Source organism: Malus domestica, chromosome 04 (genome assembly GCF_042453785.1).
Source record: "Malus domestica chromosome 04, GDT2T_hap1".
Lineage (NCBI taxonomy): Eukaryota > Viridiplantae > Streptophyta > Magnoliopsida > Rosales > Rosaceae > Malus > Malus domestica.
In genome coordinates this window covers 2532511-2553517 of record NC_091664.1, presented here as the reverse complement: position 1 = coordinate 2553517, position 21007 = coordinate 2532511, and the positions used below count along the sequence as shown (strand labels likewise).

The 21007-nt window shown below is 36.0% G+C and overlaps 1 protein-coding gene and 1 long non-coding RNA gene across 3 annotated transcripts; both read right to left on the bottom strand.

Moving 5' to 3' along the window:
• Nucleotides 1-4345: 4345 nt before the first annotated feature.
• On the bottom strand, nt 4346-14603 carry LOC103400621 (DNA topoisomerase 3-beta). Of its 2 annotated transcripts, none has more exons than XM_008339272.4 (15): nt 14384-14603; nt 14176-14232; nt 13047-13150; nt 12368-12461; nt 12176-12275; nt 11352-11592; nt 10214-10376; nt 10012-10131; nt 8959-9038; nt 8008-8286; nt 7087-7255; nt 6652-6780; nt 6326-6538; nt 5885-6064; nt 4346-5115 (listed from the first exon to the last, which is right to left on the bottom strand). In XM_008339272.4, exons 1-15 carry the CDS (start codon nt 14405-14407, stop codon nt 4480-4482), a joined length of 2589 nt encoding a protein of 862 aa, XP_008337494.1. In that variant the 5' UTR covers nt 14408-14603; the 3' UTR covers nt 4346-4479. The 2 variants fall into 2 exon arrangements, with proteins under 2 accessions (XP_008337494.1, XP_008337495.1); XM_008339273.4 differs by having other exon boundaries at nt 12368-12456; nt 14384-14507.
• Nucleotides 14604-18793: 4190 nt separating this feature from the next.
• LOC139195119 (uncharacterized) lies at nt 18794-19605 on the bottom strand. The gene is made up of 2 exons (XR_011579758.1): nt 19359-19605; nt 18794-19049 (listed from the first exon to the last, which is right to left on the bottom strand). It is a non-coding gene; the product is annotated as an uncharacterized lncRNA (long non-coding RNA).
• Between the last annotated feature and the right edge of the window lie 1402 nt (nt 19606-21007).

Here is a 21007-nt window from a genome sequence, read left to right as displayed (position 1 = left end):
GATTTTTCAGTGTGATTGGAACATGGGATGATATACCACGTGTTACTATGTAAATGGTGAGATATGTGTATTAAAAAATTAATAAAAACAATAATATTTCCACTAATATAAAAACAAGTAGTGTACTACCTGTGTTCCGTTCACAATAAAAAATTTCTCCCAATCAACGCCTCACCCATTCCCGCGTAATACCAAAACAATTCCTATTAAAAAATCACCCAAAACTATCCCCTCTTTGTTTTTCTTCCTTGTTTTACCCTACAGGCGAAAATTAACCAGAAAATGGCAATAAATTGGGCCTCATTCATCTGATTTTATCCTTCTAATAACTGTTTTATTTTTATTTTATTTTATATAGAAATTGAGATTTTGCATAAAACATACAGAAAGTTTGGGGCCGTAAAATGGGACTGAAAAAAAAAAACCTCTGAGAATAAAGGAAGCCTAACCATCTTGCTCGCCAATTACAATTAATTATCGTTCTCCAGAGCGGTTACTCCACCCAAATAGTAAAACCTCCGTTGCTAAGTCCATATTTCGCTAATTCATAAACTACAATGTTGCATTCACGTCGCTGTCACCGACGGGAATTTATCAAATATAACAAAAAATTAACCTTTAATTTCAAAAATGTCAGTTTTTATAAAAACCTTCATATATATTCAAAATCTCACTTAAATAGACATAACTACCCTTAATTTATATAAATAACTAATTGTTAGACTTAACACTTCTTATGCTATAATCTCTAACTAAAACTTTCTCCTTTTTTTTCTTTTCTTTTCCAAACGAAGAGCAAAAATTTTCTCTCAATTTTATTTTAATAGATAATCAAGGAAACCTTTCTTTCTCACATGGTTCACAGAAAACACTTTAGTATGTTATAAAAGTGAACTATTAGAGTAAAGAAATAAAAGTAATTATTTTTAATTGTCAGAAATTTAAAGAATTGTACGTACAACCAAAATAAACAATAAAATGATCAAAAGAAAATATTTATTCATAAAACTCCAATTTAAAAGGGTTCTACAAAGTAGGATGAAGTAGAACGGGATTCCTACAAGTTTGTTTATAATGGCCATTTGAACCACATTTTGAACACTTTCGAGTTGATTTGTCTTCTCCACGTGATGGGATCCTCTCTTCTTTGCGCCTACCATATCTTCTTTGTGTAATTGGTGGTAGGACAATTCTTTCACTCACATCATCAGTTACTATCCAATCGGTTTGATCATCAACTAGCCATATAGCTTCTACATAGGCAATGACCAAGGAGTTTGTAGTATAATAATGAGAACACATAGGATAACATGAAAGTTGTCGGTGTCTACATGCAGCACAAGCATGTGAGCAAGGGAGTTAGTCAAGATCAAATTGTCGGCATGTGCAACTTTTTTCCTCTAAATTCACAATAACTTCAATACGAGATCCATCATATACATGAAATGAGTTGGTTGCAATGGGCGATACCTGCATGTTCACATACATATATATTACTCAAACAAAAGAACAACTAAACAACCAAAAAAAATATTCCGCATAAGAACAACAAAAGCAATTCGCAATTAGTGATCTATAAGAGAAGTGGATGAATACCCTGAACTGCTGCATAAAACTACAAAGGCAATTATATAAAATCATAGCAGCAATTACGTTGGAAATCACAAGATATGGTTTTTAACTTTTTTCTTGTCAAAGCCTAGTTTTTTTTTTTTACTTTAGCCTTTTACATTGCAAACATACATTTATTCTTTACTAAACATGGCAGTGATGGATAAAGCTACAGATGGGATATAAGAATCGGTAAAAATAGTTTAAAAACTTGAGAACAAATGAAAGTGTACCAAAATTAAATAGACAAATTGAACTAAAATCTATTTAAGTGAATTCAAAATACGTGTAATGATAATCCTTGCTTGTTATTTTCTCGCACTAATTTGTTTGCCCAATCTATCAAATGTGTATTCATTTTGGATGCCTCAGTTCGACGCTCTTAAAACCACTTCTAGAGAATGTTCATTCTTAAATACTCAAGAAATCGTGTGATAGGTAGTTTTCGAGCATCTCTGGTGATTGCATTGAGACATTCAACAATATTTGTTGTCATGATGTTGTACCGTTTTCCATCAAAGTATGCAAGAGTCCACTTTTCATATCCAGCCGAATTAAGATAATCACCCACCTCAGAGTCGACTTTATATATTTCTGTCATAAGACGATGAAATTCAGGGATTCGATATGCCTTAGCAGCTGTAAAATACAGTTGTGTGCTCTCTCATGCTTAAAATGGTGCCTAATGTTTTGACTTACATGAAATATGCATGCACAATGATGGGCATTGGGGAAAACATTTGAGAGAGCCTTCCGAATGATCTCATGTCTATCAGAAACAAACACCAAGTCATCAATTTCCCTAATTGCTTCTCGTAATTTTGTCAAACACCAATTCCATGATGCGTCATTCTTTGAATATCCAACTCTGAATGCTAGAGGGTATATTTGTTTGTTGCCGTCCATGCATGTGGCAACAAAGTGCCAAGATATTTACCCTTTAAAAATGTCCCGTCAACCGCTATTACCGGCCTAATAACACTTCTAAATCCTCTTATGCAAGGTCCAAGTGACATGAAACAGTACAAAAAATGATTATTCTCATCTGTTTCAATATGTGTTATCGTACCTGGATTTTTAGCTTCTAACACAGCAAAATAAGCTGGAAGTAACAAGTAAGATTCCTCTGGTGATCCCCTAACCAACTCCAATGCATGTTCCTTAGCTCTCCAAGCCTTCACATAACTTATACTCACACTCATGTCATTCCTCATATCTTCTATGATGTCACGTGGTCTATGTAGTCGTGATACACCCTCGTACTTAGACTTTATGCATTGACCAATAAGAGAACTACTTGCATGTCGATGATGGCAATTAATAACGTCTAATGAGCATGAGTGCATAGTAATGTATTTTTTGACATTGAACTATGATGATTGTTGTAATTTAGAAGCAAATAGTTTCCACTTGCATCCATCGCCGACACAACCAACTTCAAACCTTTCTTTGCTTGATCTCTCCACTCTGAACTCATAATTGTTCTTCATAGCATGAATACCTAACTTTTTTTTAAAATCCTCCTTAGTCTCGTACAATTGGCCTACAACTATATCTCCATCTGAATTGCACAGGTCTGCCTTGTTTGATTCATGTACAATATTTGTACCCTTGTGAACATTTGATTGGTTAGAGCTGGGTTCATCAAATTGCACATTAACAGGCACATCATCACATACCATCCCTTCAGGAGGCAACTCATTGACAGTTCGTTCTTCAATAAAATTAAACCGAAAGAAGAAACTACATAAGCAAAGAGAACATAGGCTAGGAAGAATGAAAAACTTAACCATCTACACTCACCTTCGTACATTTAGGGTTGCACAAAGTCTCCACAGTAGCCGATGCCTTCACTGTATCTCCACCATTTTTTAGGTTTTGCCGTCCAAAATATCAATCTAATAGGGTTTTGGTTTTTCTAATTTATTTGGTTTTAAAGTTTAAGGGCATTTGTGTCTATTTAAGTGATATTTTGGATATATTTGAAAGTTTTTATAAAAACTGACATTTTTGAAATTAAGGGCTAATATTTGGCTATATTTGATAAATACTTGTCACCGCAAGTAAGAAAGATTGAACCTACTCTTCAAATCATTAACGTCCTTTAAAATACTGTCATCTCTATCGAGACGAAGGAACTGGATCCTCTCCAAGACAAACCCTCGGAATCCTGCTGAGCGACAAACACAGGCCGTTGGATTTCTGTGTTTGTCACTCAGCAGGATCCCAAGGGTTTGCCTCGGAGAGGATCCAGTTCCCGAGACGAACACCAGCTGCATTAATGCACAACGCCTTTAACATCAAGTTCCAAAATAATAGCATGAAACCCAACGTCATATGTAATATCAATCCCTCTTTAAATCACTAATTGGTACTCTAAAAAAATCACAATAAATCGGACCTCAATCATCTCGTTAACCTTTCTCATTACATTCCTTCAATCTCTAATTAGTTTCCTCTTCGAACCCCAATTTCATTTTTCTCCTTTTACGAGTTTGTGCTAAGAAAAATGAAGGGAAAAAAAATAAAATCAAAACTGCCATCCAAAGGTTATATTCCTTCTATTTCCAACTACCTTGCTGTTTCATGGAATTCTAACCATTTTAAGTCAAATACATTTAGAGAGAAATATAATTTAACGTCATGCCGATTCGGGGTGTTACAAAATTCAACGAAATTTAGCTCCTTCAACCGCGATTATCGTGCTTAAATCCGCTATTATATAGGCCAACCGTAGATTAAGAAAATTCATTTATGCAATCGAATTCCATTTCGAGACAGCCATCAAAATCTAAAAGCATTATCCGAACAATGTAAACAACGATGGCAGTTACAAACCACAAAAAAGGAAGACAAGATTGGTACAATTCAGAAATCCCGGAAGCTCATTCTGGGATCCACCTTCTTACCCGCACCTCGCCCTCTTCCCCTATGTCCACCTCTCCTTCCTCTGCCCCTTCCTCTTGATCCGAAAAACGATTTGCCATATTTCATCTCCACTAGTGAATGGAGCAATTCATCACAAAGAATGCAACCAGTGTACAAGGTCTCTCCGTTCTCCAAGGGTGTCGTCTTTTTATTGAAATCCACTTCTAAGATTGTGGAGTCGCACTCTGGACACCGCTCTCGAGTAGTGGAAATTTGGTGAGCACCTTGGGGTAGGAAGACAAGGAAATTGCACATGTTGCAGCAGAGCCGCCACTTGGGAGCACTCACAGGGTCTAGAACAAGTGTTCCACTACAGTCCGGGCAAGCACAGACTCCTTGGGCTATCAAAGAATGCCGACATGTGGGGTGTGGGCAGAGGAAGCATGGCATGCCGGCTCCCTTTCCCAGCTTGCCAGACGGGCCAGATTTTACAGCACCAAAGAGCGTGTCGATACCTTCAAATGGAGGACTATTGTAGCAGTATGGGCAGAGAGAGAATGACTTGCCATCTGGGCCGGGCATGGAGCAGATTAATAGCTCAAAGTTGTCCAGAGGACAAGTAATTTCCTTGTAGAGCTGCAAAAAAAGGCATTCTGGATGATGAACGATAAAGTTCATAATTTTGAGCCATATATTCGAACTAATGTTGAAAACTAAAAGATGAAGCGAGGTCATGTTTGTACATTTTTCCAGCTTCAAGATGCGGGAATATATAGAGTTAGTCTTCCAATCCTGTATTATACATATTATACTGTAACTGGGGTATCCGGGTCATCAACCCAACAAATCCCTAAGGGCACATGTCGATTCTCCATCCTGAACAGCCAGGACAAACAATGGAGGTGCCTCACAGGAGTGTATGCATCTGCTGGTCGGACACAAGGCCTAGGCTTCTAGAGGATAAGATGCTATCTGTATCACCTTCGTATACATTTGTTTTTGTTAAAGTGAGAGTACTCAGCCCAAAAGTATATATTTGGTGCAAGGGTTTAAATATTCAAATAAAATGTATATTATTTTGCTTCGTAATTTTTTCATATAATTTTTTTTTTCAATTTTTATGCAAAAATTGTATTTAGAGTCTCACTAGTTTACACTCTTTATAACTTCAATGTCTATTTTCTTAAATCTTAACATTTATGTAAATCTATTACTTCTATATCGTCAAAAAGGGAAAGGCATGCCAGTATAACCTGGAAACTGTATGTTATATTCCATAAAAAAAGATTAGAATACAAAAATGGGTATTTACCGACCTCGATTTTAATTTGTTATGCATATCATATTAAAATTTTGGTTGACGCTTTTCAATCATAACTAAAGAACATCAATTAACAGAGTATACCTTTATGCTACCCTTTTGAGGAAGATAATAAACCTCCTCGCATGTATTACAATACAACCGCGAAGGTTGGCTGGAAATATGCTTCATGTACCGTAGACATTTTCCACATTTACTGAGAACTCGTCCTGAGTCAGCAAGGGGAGAGAATTGTGCTTCAAATAATGCATCCATGTTTTCAATCTGCACCATGTAGCAGAAAATGGATCATACAAACTTCGAAGCTCGCAATGTAATCCAATAAACCATAGAGCTTAATAAGGAGGCTGAAAAGCAACATATTCAAGGTGGCCCAAAGTATTTGAGTACAAGGTTTCATTACCGAACCCAAGTTGGCAAGGTCAACATAAACAAGCCCTTCACAAATAATTGGCCGTACAAACATAGCTAAATCATCAAGCAAGCTGTAAAGTAGGCATATTTCAAATGATACGGTATTCTAACCTGCTTGACAAAATAACTGTATTTTTGCATGAATTGTTGCAGGACATGCTGCACAACACGAAAATGATCTGCTTGACCCTTAGCAACAAGAGTAATCTGTTGCTCAATGAAACTGCGAATATCTGGCAAACAGAGATCTGGATCAATGCATTGATAGCCTCTTATTAGAGTAATACCCAAGGCAGTCGGAACCAACTTCCTGCCAGCTTGTACCTGCCAATTGATTGTATAGCAGAACCACCTCATTGAAATGCAGTTTAAAATATATTTGTATGAACTCCCATACAACAAACAAAATCCCTATAGAAAAGAAAGAGAATAGAAACCTGCACATAATTGCGCTCGCATATGTTGTTAATATGAACAGATATTGAAGCATCCGTGCCAATTCCATTTTTCTCCATAAGGGAAATTAGCTCACTCTCGCTAAGATAATCTGGAGGTGAAGTCAACCCCTGCACCGTAACTTAAGGATTCAAAACTCCAAATTACATACCAAATCACACCATGCTACTAAATTATCCTATTTACACCCTTTCTCTTGCTTTCCCCTTATTCCCAAACATCTCAAACAAGAGCATTTCCCTTTCCTTCAGGAGCAGCAAAAGATTGGAAGACCCGATCAAATGAAGAAACTATTCAAACAAAATCCAATAGAATGCAGATTCTGAGAAGATATTGGATCAATTGAGGAGACTTACCAAAAAAATATGAAATAAAAAACTGAATAGAAGTGAGATTTGAAGAATATGCACGTCTACCTCATGAAGGTCCACTGTTGAAACTTCTAATTTCTCCCCTTTTGTAAACTGAGGAAGATTTTTCTCATTTATTGCCAACCATGGCATGATAGAAGTAAATCCTTTCACCAAAACACGTTGCCCGACACAATGGAAGGATTCTCCACCAATAGAAAAATCTACCTTTGTTCTGGAGTGGACATTTAAAAACCAAAATAATAAACACATTATATATTCAGGATATAATATCTGTCTCATAAACGATGTTAGAAAAGTAATAAATATCAAACTAATAAGGTCAACTTTAAGCAACTTCAAACAAAGTATCATCTTTACTAGAAAGCTTATAACATTGCTTACATAAATTTCCTACCACAAACCGAAGTTTGAACCAGATATAGCAATACATGATGTATAACTTCACTAAAAAGGTAACCACAATTTAACTTCAAAATAATTTATCATCTCTGTTTGACGTCTTTGAATCAATGGTTTCACCCACCAGCTACAAAATCCATTTAAAACCAGGCCAGGTAAGTATCGACCAGAAATAAGCCATCTCACACTGCATCTGGGGTGAAAAACAGCTTCCCCCAATTCTTATATATCGATCTTATTCATTACTGGAATTCCATCTAGCCAACTAAAAAGGGTTACTCTGGTCATAACATTAGTATGATTTTTTATTTTTTATTTTCACTCAATAGTCAATACTACTATCGCATTATAAAGAAAATGAAGTAAACACATGCTCTAGGCATACAAGGTGGAAATCATTATGCTTCTTAAGTTGATATAGTGAAATTAATGGGCTCAGCCTTTTGAGTTACATACATTAACAAGATGTAACAGCAAACAGACATCCAATCAAGTCTAAATTAACTCCAATTATGTAGTTGGTCAGGTCATCTAACAGAAAACAGTGAACACTGAAACCTTTACCTTACATATTTGCAGTCAGGAGATACAGTCCCAATGAAGTGTTTACAAATGTACTCATATAGTCTCCAAGCATCATTTCCAAGCATGTCCTCAGTTGCAGACCTCAACGGAGTGACAGGAGGATGGTCACCTACATCTGTCCCTGATCGTGGCTTCTGATAACCATCAGCAAGCAGCCTCTGTACATAATCACCCCATGTTGGGTTATTTACTTGTGCACCAAGTGTGCCTCTAAAGTCAAAAGAAGATGGATAAGCTGTGCTCTCGGTACGCGGATAGCTAGGGAATCAGCATATGAAAATAGTCAGACAACTATGACAATCCTCGAACCAAAAGAAACTTGGCATTAGAAAAGAAAAAATAAAATTTGTTGAAATAAGCACACTTCAAGACTAATGGTTGAAGCTAAGTGTAACTGATGTGCATGAAGGGTGTCAGGTTTACAGTTTACCACTTCAACCAGCAACTCCATGAGATGAAATTCTACAAAATAAAAACCTGGACGGCACACTACTTGTAACAATAGCACTTGATACTAAGATCTTAGAACACCAATTCACATAGAAAGTCTAGAACCATAACAATGTTAGAATATCCCCTTAAATTCATTCACCTGAAAATTTGTCTATCAATAAATACTGTTCTATCATTGAAATACTTTGCATAGTAAATAAAGTAGTATCAATTTTAACAAATTATGGGTGTGGTATTGAACATTTATGGGAGGACTTTTGAATAAATTGTTTCCCAGACCTCTTCCCATGTAAAGTTATGAGATGGAAGCAAAGCTCCAAAGCCTCCAATTCTATTTTTCTCAAAAATTCATATGGTGAAATTTACTTTTTACTTCGCTAGTCCATGTTTCTTCAATAGCTAATTTGTAATATTCACTGTCCTGGATGAAGAATTTTCTTGAAATTTATTTATCAGATGGAGAATTCCAACAATTACCTGATGAAACCTTGAGTATACAAGCGTTCAGCAACTTGCATAGCCATTTGTGGTCCAAAGCCTAGTGCACTTGAGGCAACCTGAATTAAAAAGTTAAAAAAGTAAAACTTGTCAATGTACTTCAATAGCCAAATGAAATTATCTCGTTGCATATACAAAGAACTTGAACAAACTGATTAATCCTTTTTATGTTTTATTGTTTATAATAGAAACTAGAGAACTTTTAAGAATGACCTTTTTAACTTAATTTCAAATTTCTAATGGGGTCACTGAAATTGAACTTAGATAATGATTTAAGAGATTGCTTCATTATAATATTTCAAGCTAATACTGCACTGACAAGTTACAACACTAGCAAACAAGCCAACCCAACGAACTAAGATATCCAGAACAATCGCATTTCTCTTCTAGGTGAAAATTATTACAATATTTTCTTTTATTTTGAAATTTTGAAAGAAGAAATCAACTGACTTAGGAGTTGTAATAAGACTGGTTGTCTTTAAGAGCACTTTTTCTTTTTCAGGTTTACATAAAATTTCAAACAACCAATACTGACATTTACTTACACAATCATTACTACCATTTTACTTTAATCCACCTTACATCACTGCCTATCAGCATGAATTTCTTAAAATATTTAGCTTCTAAAATAATTATTCGGGAAATTGGGATCTGGGTCCAATGACTATATTTTGTCCCAAAATTGTGAAGTGGCCAATTACGACCTCGTAGCTCTTTATTTCCAGCACAAAACAGGGCTGGGGAGAATCTAATTTGTACATTCTTTTTTTAGCTGAGGTCAGTATGAAAATTATGCTGAACTTTCCATGCAACTATCTAACACACGACGAAGATAAACTTTGTAATCTGCAGCCATCTACTTCTTCATATTTTCCTTTATTAGGCAGTCTTTTTTAAGTGTGTAAGCGACCAACATGCAATGTCCAGTATTATATAAATTGATCACTAAACTTGGTCACATGATATTAGTAAACAAAAGGTATCATCAATCATCAATCTTTAGTCTTTTTTATTTCTTTGCACTTATCTGACCTTCAGAAGATTGACCGTATTAAGCCCAGATGGACGACTTTTGCTTTCCTGCTTTTCTATTATTTCAGTCACTACTAGCATTCCATCTTCCATTACTAATTTTTGAAACATTACAGCAACCTGCAACATTAAAAGCCTAAAATATATTATCAATGAAAGGGACGTCAAGACAGGAGAGAGTTTATAGTAAAGAAGGCCTCACGTCGAAGTCAAACAACTTGTTACGTTCCCATTCTAGCTGAAGTTCGTAGCCCTTCTGTATTATGTATGGGCGTACGACCCAGAACTTTTCTGGTTTAAATGTATTTATCTGCAAATACCGCTGTACGCAAAATCCAAGGGTCGGAGTTTGGCAAGGGCCATAGCTGAAAAATGAACATTAAGCTTTGATTAGTCTATGGTTCATTGTTGAGATGAAAATGGAACGTGGGAAAAACAATCACAAATAAAAGCAAAATGATAGAATAGAATTATAAAGAACCCCCATGCACTATTAGAACATTGAGATAAAAATAAAAATTTCCTAAACTCTGCCCATTTTGGCGTCAATCCTTACATTTCCCCTTTTACCCACATCTACCTTGAACTTTTTTATTTCTTTTAAGGTTCTTTCCTTTTTCAAACAAAAAAAAGCCATGGCTCTGTGCCAAGGATGAAGGAGAGGAATGAGGAAAGAGGATGGCAGAGAGGCAGAGAAAGAGGGGGTTGAAGGCAGCGGTGAGGAAGACGAATAGCAGTTGCTTTTAGGATTAAAGTGGGGAGGCAGAGAACTGGAGGTAGCTGGCTTTTAGGTTTTAAGTGTGTTCATTTTTGGTAAGTATACATGTTTGTTGTAGTTGCTATGATCGAGGGTTACATTGTTGTTTCTCCATTCTAGTAAAGTTTGAGGGAAAACCAGGTGGCCTTCTGGTTTGCTGTGTTTGTATGGCTATTCTTTCTTTTCTGTAAAATTCCTATTATAAAGAAGAATATAAAAATATAAACAGATGTCCTCATTACAACTTTTCCAGTGCTCAAATATAGTGGCCTTTGTTTACAGCATAAAATTTCTAGGATATAAATGATCCCAATTATAACACAATCACATAGATCTCTACACAGCAAAAGGTTTGATGGCCTTAAGAAGGTAACTAACATAGAAGACCAACATACATATACGGATATGCAATTGCACAAACAAGAAGCTGAATTAGAGCAAAATATCTTAAGATCGGTCAAGGAAATGCAATATATTCACAAGATACAAGTTCTATGCTTCAATCAGATAAATGCATAACGGACTGGAAGCCAAACAGTGTATTAATAATAATTCGTTAACATAAATGAGAGAGAAAACCAACGAGATAACTCTGGCATCAAGATTTCCGTATTTCCCCTGGAAAAAGTGTGTTTGAAATCGTGTAAATGCAACTCCAACTTTCAAATCTATCTCTTGCCGAGCATCTACTGACAATGCCTCGTCTTTATTAGGTTCAACAAGGTTGTCCATGGCCTTCAAAATATCTTTCTCAGTAACAGAGGAAAACCGAGCACGATAGATCTTTCTTCTAGTCTCATTTGAATGGCCAATACACTCGATAACTGCAATAAAAAAATTTAGTGCCCCTTAGACATACCAACATTATATTTATTGTGTAGGTATGGGGAACATAAGAAATGAGTTTCTAAACTCCACCCTTCTAATTACATGTAGAAGTATCTCAGAGTAGTTGAATATAATTAGTAACAGATTAGCATACAAGACTGCAATTGTACAAATTAACAACAGCATTCCTAGTTACGAACAAAACACAAGTATAGGCTGAAACAAGGTTTGAGCAGGAAATATATATGTTTTACTTGCTATGTGTTGTCAGTCAGTCTAGAATTTTTATGAACTTTTCCATTCTCTTGTTAATCAACGCCAATGGAAATTAGCCATCAATTTTCTAGTCTTCCCTATTTCATATCAATTACAAAATACATTCGAGATTCCCTTTCTCTCATTAAAAAAGGTTTACCCTAACATATTCCTACTGTTTTCTTTTCCCAGATGTCATAACAATAATGATAAATTTGAATTCAATAAATACACACCACATCAAGAGAAAACAAACTTATTAACAAGTATTAGATAGAGAAGCAGAGAGAGGAGACTGATAGGGAGAGGGAATGGGAGAGATACCTTCAAAGCAAATGTTTTCCCCTTCACGATCACAGTCCAACCACAAAACCAAGTTACCATAACCGCGAGCTTCTTGGCTTAAATGTCTGCGAATGTGAGCCTTTACACCAAGGTCATCCCAACAAATGACATAAGAATCAGAGGAAAAAGTTTTACGAATCCACAAGAGGACGCAGGGTAAAAAAATTGTACCTTTGGATTTGCTTCTGTCTTGAGAACTGGAGCTTGAAAAAGATCCAGAGGATCAGTCAATGTCCAATTTTGATATTTTTCTGGAAAATCTACACTACAGTTCGAAAGAAGAAAAGGCACCGAGTTAGAAACACAACAAATAAACTACTCAACTTGTGCATAAAGCTAGACAATTATGCCAGATAACATTGAGACGATTGCTAGATTTGCAATGTAATTACATATACTGGTTAAATCAATAAGACAAACAAAAGGAGAAATCCATCCAAAACCATGTTGAAGCTACTTCAAAAGTACTTAATTGGGGTGCAGGTATATCATGACAACCATAGAACCTACTACCTGAACCTACCCATAACCTGCCATGGAGTTCCATCCACTTAGGAATGGGCAAGGACCAATACGAAAACATCTAAGGACATGGCACATTTGAGCACATATCAAATAAGAAAAGGTTAATAAGTATATGAATAAGGATTTCTTTACAGAGAACGAGAGCAGAAGGAACAAGGTAACAAAGTTAACTAGTGGATTTGAATAAAGAAAAATCTAATCTAAACCCCATACAGTATTTGACATAATGACATTGCTTAAAACAAAGTTTAATAAATCATCACATCATATAACCAGGGAGTATCCAAAGATGATTTTTCTTGTTAGAGATGAGAGAGAAAAGGACCTGAACACATGACCAATAACTGATGTCACTTTAAAATGCACATGCACTCCAAGAAACTTTCCTTCAAATTCATGGACTTCCGTACTACCCCTTCTTGTAGACATCTGTATTATGAAAATATGAGCTGAATGTCAAAATGAATCATTGCAAAAAACATGGATTTATGATTCTTACAAGCAGAACTTAGAATAAAGCATGAAAATGGAAAGAAAAAAAAATGTGTCAAAGTGATACAGGGTACATTAAGTTCAAGAAATAAGCACATCCATAAACCAAAGAACTAATTTTCCTCCCATAATTTCAATGAGAACCTTATTGGCATACTCCACATTACAGAAATTATTCAGTTGTTTTCTCTTGATGCTAGTAAACTCCTGGTTAGGTTATATGTGTTCTCTCAAGTTTTCGAAGGCCCACTTTCTTTATATTCTGCAGGCATGCTGAAACCGGATGTAGTTTGAGGCTCATGGGTCCTAAACTCAGTTTTTAACTTTCTGTTACGTAATGAGGCCTGACTTTGTTATCTTCTTATAAGTTTCACTTTAACGTGTAAGTTATCCATTTAAGAATAAAAAAAGTTAGCCCAACAGTATAAATGCAGGTAAAGGAGTCAATATAAGGAGCAACCATCTCGCCCTCCTCCGACTGTTTATCTCTTAAGCTAAATTGCCATCCAAAACAAATAGAATAGACACTCACTTACCCTCTATTTCTGTAAACGGATCCTATAACCGACATCGAAGCTAAGCATCTAATAACCCTCCTTAGAAGTTAGAAGTAAAAGTTCTCTACTTTATGGAAGAATTAAGCACCTCTATGCCACTAAAACCAAATCATCCTAATAATTCACCCTCCAATTTCATGCCCGAACAAAAGAACGGAAATCAATCACCATGTTCTTTAACTGAAAAATAAAAATTGGGGTAGCCCAGTTCTCATTTCTAGCTGAGTTTACTCCATCTAAATGCTCATCCAACAAAAACAAAAAAAAATTGAAATTCCAGCTTCTTTGCTGCCTCTTATATTTTATTAGCATCCAAAAAGTCCTCAACTTGGAGCTTTAGAGCTTTGGAGCTAGGGTTTCAAAACGTGAGCTTTTGAGTGCAGGAGAGAGAGAGATAGGGCATACCTGGCCATGGGAGAGAACGGAGGCTATGGAAAGAGCTATGCTCGGCTTCTCGGCGACCTGCAAAATTGTAAAAGCACAAACAGAAAGGAGAATCAAAGACAAAATTGCAGGCTCCGCACAGAATCATCATACATCTTGTATGTCTATATATTGAGAGAGATGTATATACATATATATGTATACATGTATGTGTAGTGTTCGTTCGTACCATTAAAACTTTGTTGGAAGCCATATTTTTGATTGAAAATTTTGAATCTTGAGCTTTACAGAGCTTCAGTCTGACCCAATTTAAGGGGCGGTGGGTGGGTGGTTTTGTTTCAACTTTCAGCCTTGAGGGAGGAGCAGCTCACTCGACCCGACCGCCTGTTTTTCAAGCGCCAGTGAGGTCTCCGTCTCACTTATATCTCGGCCGTACGATTGAGTTGTTTTAGATCCAACGACTGAAACGTGTTCCCATGCCTCATATGTGGGTCATGGCTTTTTCGAGTGCGAATTTGCTCACGTCCCATTCAATGTGGTGACCGTTATCAGTACAGAGGATCATTTTCCTCGGAATCCAAGGATTCAGTAATTGTGATCGTTCATCGTTCATGATACGATCAGTTTTTATTAGGTATTATTTATGTTTAATTTTAATTTTTAAAATAATTTTTAATCGCGTGATAAACGATGAACGATCATGATCATAAGATACCTAGAATCCTCGTAAAAAAGATCTGGCAAGAATCATTTTCCATCAGTACCACCCTTCTCAAATCGCGATGTGCGCTTGTGATTTATTCATTGTTGATTATATTCTATTACTCGTCTGATATTTTTTGGTCACTTGAACTCACGACATTATTAGTTTCTTTGTTGTCGGGTTATTAGTTACTTTGTTTAATAAAAAAAATAATAATAATACATATGTATATATATATATAGAAAAAATTTAGGGGAAGGAATTTTTAATTTTTTATAAAAATTGGAATTAGTTGTAGGGTCCACACTACATCGAAATTTAACGATTTTAATTGTCTATTTTTCAAGTTGCACATCATAGATCATCCTTACAAAATATTAGCCAAATCATAAATGTTTAAGACATCTAATTGAGTTCAAAGAAATTAACAAATACTTGTTATATAAGAAACAATGAAATTTTATCTTGATAATTAAATAGGCAAATGAGTTTGGAATGAATTGAATTTTTGCAAGGATGATCTATAAATCAAGACTTACAAAATAGATGGTTTGGATAGTTAAAGTTCGATGTAGAGTGAGCCCCACATCTATCCCTATGTTTTGGAAAAAAAAATGGGAATCCATTTGCATAAGGGGCTATATATATCACTTGTTGTATTGCTCTTCATATACCAATAGTGAGTTGTAGGTATTGGATGGTGATATGCATCTCAGCAATATGAATCGTAGTATTGTGGCTTCTGTAATTACTTTATCTATAATTAATTTTGTTTTTTTAAGGAAAATAAATAAAATTCTCTCTTCTGAATTATGCTGCTTGCCACCATATGGAAAATCACGAGAGTGAAATTAATTCATCTTTTGACAAAAAAATAAAAAAATAATTCGTCTTGAAATGTTGTAGCGACACCGAAGAACATAGTAATATTATACGTTTGGGTTTTTTTTCAATGTATTTTTACGAGCTATATATGGGAGGAAAAAAGCCGGAAACCACTTCAACAGATGAAGGCCCTGCGATTGCTGCTGCAATTAGTCAAGTATTAACTGATTCTCACCATCGGCTTTGCTTGTGGAATATATTTCAAAATGCTGCAAACAACTTGAAACATGTGTTTTCGGAGTTTCAGAAGCTTGTAGATTTAAGGTTGGAACTAGAAGGTGACGATGGAGTAACACGGAGTGTATATATATATATATATATATATGAGAATTCAGGGGATCGGACAGTGAGGTCACTTACATATAACCCTTCTACGCAGTTGGTAACTTATACTTGCAGAAAATTTGAATTTCAGGGGGTTAGACTTGTCGAGTTTACCACCTGAATATTATTTGAAGAGAGGGAGCACTGATGCTCGACGACGAGATGTTGATTTTGATGCATATGGGGAAGCAAATTTGAGTAATCCAACCTCATCCTCCATGGTTCAATACAGCGAGTTATCTCATACAGCACAAAGAATCGTATCAAAGGTGCAAATAACAACTCATCGCGTGCTATAGCCAAGTCTGAACTGTTAAAGCTCGAAAGTCTTATGAGTTTTGAACAAGAAAATGCTCCAGCAAGTGATGCTGCACTGCACGGCAGGATCAAGTGGATGAAGATGTTGTGCATCTTAAATTTGCAAGGCCCAAAAATGCAGAAGTGCAAGCACTCTAAAAAGGTTAGTACGTGGGATTGTTTAAGCTACTGGCTATTTTTCTCACCGCTTGTGTGAGGGTTTATCTCTTTCTGAGAGCTGTTCTCACCGCTTGTGTGAGGGTTTTCAAATTAAGGTTTTCCGTTCAGTCGCCGGCCCTAGCTATGGTTATGGTCGGTGGCAGCCTTCACTTTCTCCTTTTTGGTGTTCTCTTCCTTTCCTCCTGCTACAGTTTTCCCCTTGCTAGCCTTTCCCTCCAGAATAATCTTTCCAACCCACAAACCGTAAATCCTACTCGCCAATGTCCTCAGAACCACTCTTTTCTTTTCTCTATTTCCTGTTATCCCTCCATCTTCACTCCTTCGTTCTTTCTAACTTGGCTTCGTCATTCATCAATATTATTCCAAATCCGGCTTGCAACTACTTTTAACCGCGATTTGTTGCGGTATATCGAGAGGGTGTGTAGAGTTTCGGTGTTCACGCCGGCTCGGGTGTTCTCACCACCTTCCTTTCTTGGTCTGCCTTCATTGGCACTGTCGCTAGTGGACATCCCACTGGCTTCTTTGGCCCGTGTTGCCTTTGTATATTTGTTTTGGCCTCTGTTTTGTAAAGTTTTGTTGGCAATAAAACTTTTGCCTTTCTTCCAAAAAAAAAAAGGTTAGTACGTGGTTAATTTGTATGTATTAGGGTTGCATGTGTGTATATGAAGTCTGTTAGAACATAATTCACGTGCAAGTGAGATATGGGGCTCATCAACGGGTTTACATGAGCATATCTAGGTTGTATTTTATGTGGAAATATCTCATATTGATCTTATCTCTGAAAACATAAAAATTTTAATATCTTAACCTTCACTCCAATTGATACCAAGGTTTTTTGTAATAAAACCTCACACATGTCGAACTATGTAGGTAGTAATTAACAAGTTAGGGACAATATCGATGTTGTTGAAAGTGGATCTTTGGCCCATCTCTCTAATAATTTGACATGATATCAGAGTCAGAGAGCGGGCACCTACTCCCACATGATGTGTGGGTTCCCTTGGCCCCGCATGTAAGATGAGTTCCCATGGCTCCACGTGATTGCCGATGTATATATGGATCTTCCACGTGTGACCCATTAATTTGGTCCCACGTGAGGGGACGTATGAAAATATCTCACATAGACCATATCTCTGAGAAAAGAAGAGTTTAAATATCTTAATCTCATCCAATTAATATCGAGGTCTTTTTTATAAAACCCCACACCTGTCAAACTGTGCAGGTGGTAATTAACAATTTAAGGATAATATTGGTGTTGTTAAAAATGAATCTTTAGTCCGTCTCTCTAATAATTTGGCATTTTCATAACTATTTACATTAGCATTCAAGATTTTTATATAGTTTCTTCTCGATCTAGGCTGATCTAATCAGAACTCGATCCATATATACACCTAGAAAATTTGGACTACAATTTAGAGTAATATCTTTACAAGCCTTCAAAACCCAAGAAATTTGTGATTTTGACATGTGTATAACTTAGTGTCCTTTAAGCTCAAAAAGAAACTATCCATTCATATTACATTGTGGATATACAATAATATTTTTACACTTAAAAATAAGTTAATAAATTGGTACCGAATATATATCCATGATATTTGAATCTAAGACTATTCATAGGTACCACCACATCATGTTAATTCATTCAATCAATTTCTTGTTGGTTTAACATTTTTGCAAGTTCTTCGAGCTAGAAGGGATGTTATGTGACAAATAATGCATCCAACATTGCACAATCTCGTCCAATTGCACCCAAGATTACCTTATGATCCTTTGCAGGATTTTAGGGTTGAATTCGTTGTACCGCGAGTTATAGAGTATCTTAATCAAACAACAGAGAACATCGCGGTCAACGTTGGCATTTATGAATGAAAGACATAATACAAATAATCTAGATGGTGTCCAAAATGAAGAGGATCATCAAACAACGGAGCATGAAAACAACAACATTGGTGTGGCAAGGACTCAAGTTGAGAAAGATCATTAAACAACGGTGAATGATAACAACATTGATGTGACCTTAATTGTTGGCTCGAGTCGCTGCCGTACCAATGTTGATGTTATCATACTCCGTTGTTTGATAATCCTCTTCATCTTAGACACCATCTAGACTATTTTTACTAAGTCTTACATCTATAAAGCCAAGGTTGACCGAGGTGTTCTATGTTGTTTGATTAAGATATTTTATAACTCGCGGTACAACGAACAATTCAATCCCAAAATCTTGCAAAGGATGATAAGGTAAATTTGGGCGCGCAAACCGACAAGATTGTGCATTGTTAGATGTATTATTTGTCACACAATACCCCTTCTAGCTTGACCAACTTGCAAAAATGTTAAACCAACAAGAAATTAATTGAATGAATTATCATGATATGGTGGTATATATTGTAAAGATGTGCATGAATCACTCACGTAGGATTTGACCCGATCACCTTTAAACAACAGAATATTAATCCATGTATCTCCAACATAATTGTAAATCATGCTGCCGTGGTTGGGCCAAAACCTGCGAAAATATTTTATAATGTTAATTAACTAAAAGAAATAAGAAATAATAAATTTTTGAATTCAATATTTAGCACTTTGGTTTGAAAAATAAAATAATGACCTATAAATTGAATAAATATAATATTTATGATGACACCAAAACTCCTTAATCAAAGTTTGAAAAAGACATCGATGTCAATTTATTCCTCACACCCCTTTTTATGAATATATCTTATTTCCAAAAAAAAAAATTCCTTTGAGAAAGCCCAAAAATTAATATGTAATATGAAAAAGCTACTAGACAGACACAAGGCAAAGGATAGCTTACCCGACATGGAGACGGAGGGAGATTAGTTGAGACAAGCGGTTCGCGAGAAAAGTTGGTTCTTGAAGAACAAATGGAACAAAAAAAGAATCAGCTTCTCGCGAACCATATGCTCGTTATTTATACTACTTTTGGTCGGATTTAACTTCAGCAACAACAATTGCGACCATGTTCTTCTTGGAAACATCTTTTCAAATGATAATATGAACCAGTAACGATCCTCAATTCAAACTATTTTCCTTATCAAAAGCTCTCACTCTCTGTTTCTCTGCGTTGTGTAGTCGTGTGAGGGCAAGACTTGCGTTTTAAAAGAGGAAGGAAGGTCTTATAGCTGGAATTGTCAGTTTTCAGGAATGCAAGAATTAGTGTGCCTTAAAGGGTGTCACTGACTGATACATGACAACTACACCAACTATTTGAGTGACACAATTTACTCAGATAAGTAACGTTAGTTGATGTATATCACTATATCTTGGCTACATTCATTGAACCTAGTTTTTTGAGCTAGCAAAGCAGCAGTTACAACGTATACTATGTATTCAATGTCCTCGTTTCTTCTTTTTTTGGTTTTTTTTAGTTATTTTGGGTTTTGTTCATCAATACTAGTATATGCCCCACACACATACAACGTGTGTGAAATTTTTTACTTTTGTATTTAAAATTTGAAGGAGAGCGGAAAATAGTGACATAGAACATGAGAGTAGGGAGAGAGGGAGAGAGTTTTTTTTTTCTTAATTAGAGATGATAAAATCATCTTTAGATGAAGCTTAAACAAAAAACAGCAAAACTTTGTTTTCTAAAATTACGTTGATGTCCTTAAATTTTTGGGTAAAGTACAAAAAACTACCTCAACTATTGGTGTTACGACACTTTCATACCTCATCTTTTAAAATTGACAATGTCATACCTCATCTTACGAATTTGTGTCAATGTTATACCTTCCGTTAACTTGACGTGAATTTCTCAATTAAATGCTGATGTGGCTTGATCCGGGACCCATTTTCTATTAAAAAATTATTAAAAACTAAAAAAAATCATTTAATAATTTTTAAATATTAAAATAATAAAGAAAAGTAAAAATAAATAAATAAAATAAATAAAAAAACCCTCCCGTCCCCTTTCCCCACCCCCCTTCTCTCTCTTCACCCCCATCTTCATCTTATTTCCCCTTCCAGCGCCCTTCCTGCAACCCAGAAAGAGAAGAAGAAGAAAAGAAAAAAAAGTCAATTTATCTTCCCCCAACTCGCGAATTTCCCCGACCCCCTTCCTTTCTTCCCTCCTCCCATCTTCCCTAAACCCGCACCCACTACCTGCAACCCAAAAAAAAAAAAAAAACCCAGGAAAAACCTAGATCCCTTTGAGGTGGAATCGGGAAACCTTCGTGATGGGGTGGTAATGGTGGATTTGGGGTTGGGTTTTGGGGGGGAGGAACTGGGTTTGGTTTGGGTTTTATTTATTTGTTTATTTATTTCTTCCTTCTTCCTCCTTCTTTCTGGCTTGCAGAGGGTTGGGTTTGTTGGGGGGGTCTTCTTCTTCTTCTTCGGGTGGGGAGGGGTTGATGGGTTTTCAAATCTTTTTTTGTTTTTTTTTTGTTGAAGATTAAGCAGGAAGATAAAGATGGGGGGGTCTTCTTCTTCTTCGGGTGGGGGGGG

Bases quoted from the DNA above. Each gene is read 5' to 3' on its own strand.
- LOC103400621 (XM_008339272.4), bottom strand. From the start codon at position 14,407: ATGGCTTCCAACAAAGTTTTAATG. The intron at 11,593-12,175 runs GTATCTCTCCCA...TTTTTATTGCAG, and splicing joins GGAAAACATTTGCTTTGAAG to TTATCGAGTGTATTGGCCAT. The intron at 5,116-5,884 runs GTATACTCTGTT...CTTTTTTTGCAG, and splicing joins CTCAAAAGGGTAGCATAAAG to CTCTACAAGGAAATTACTTG.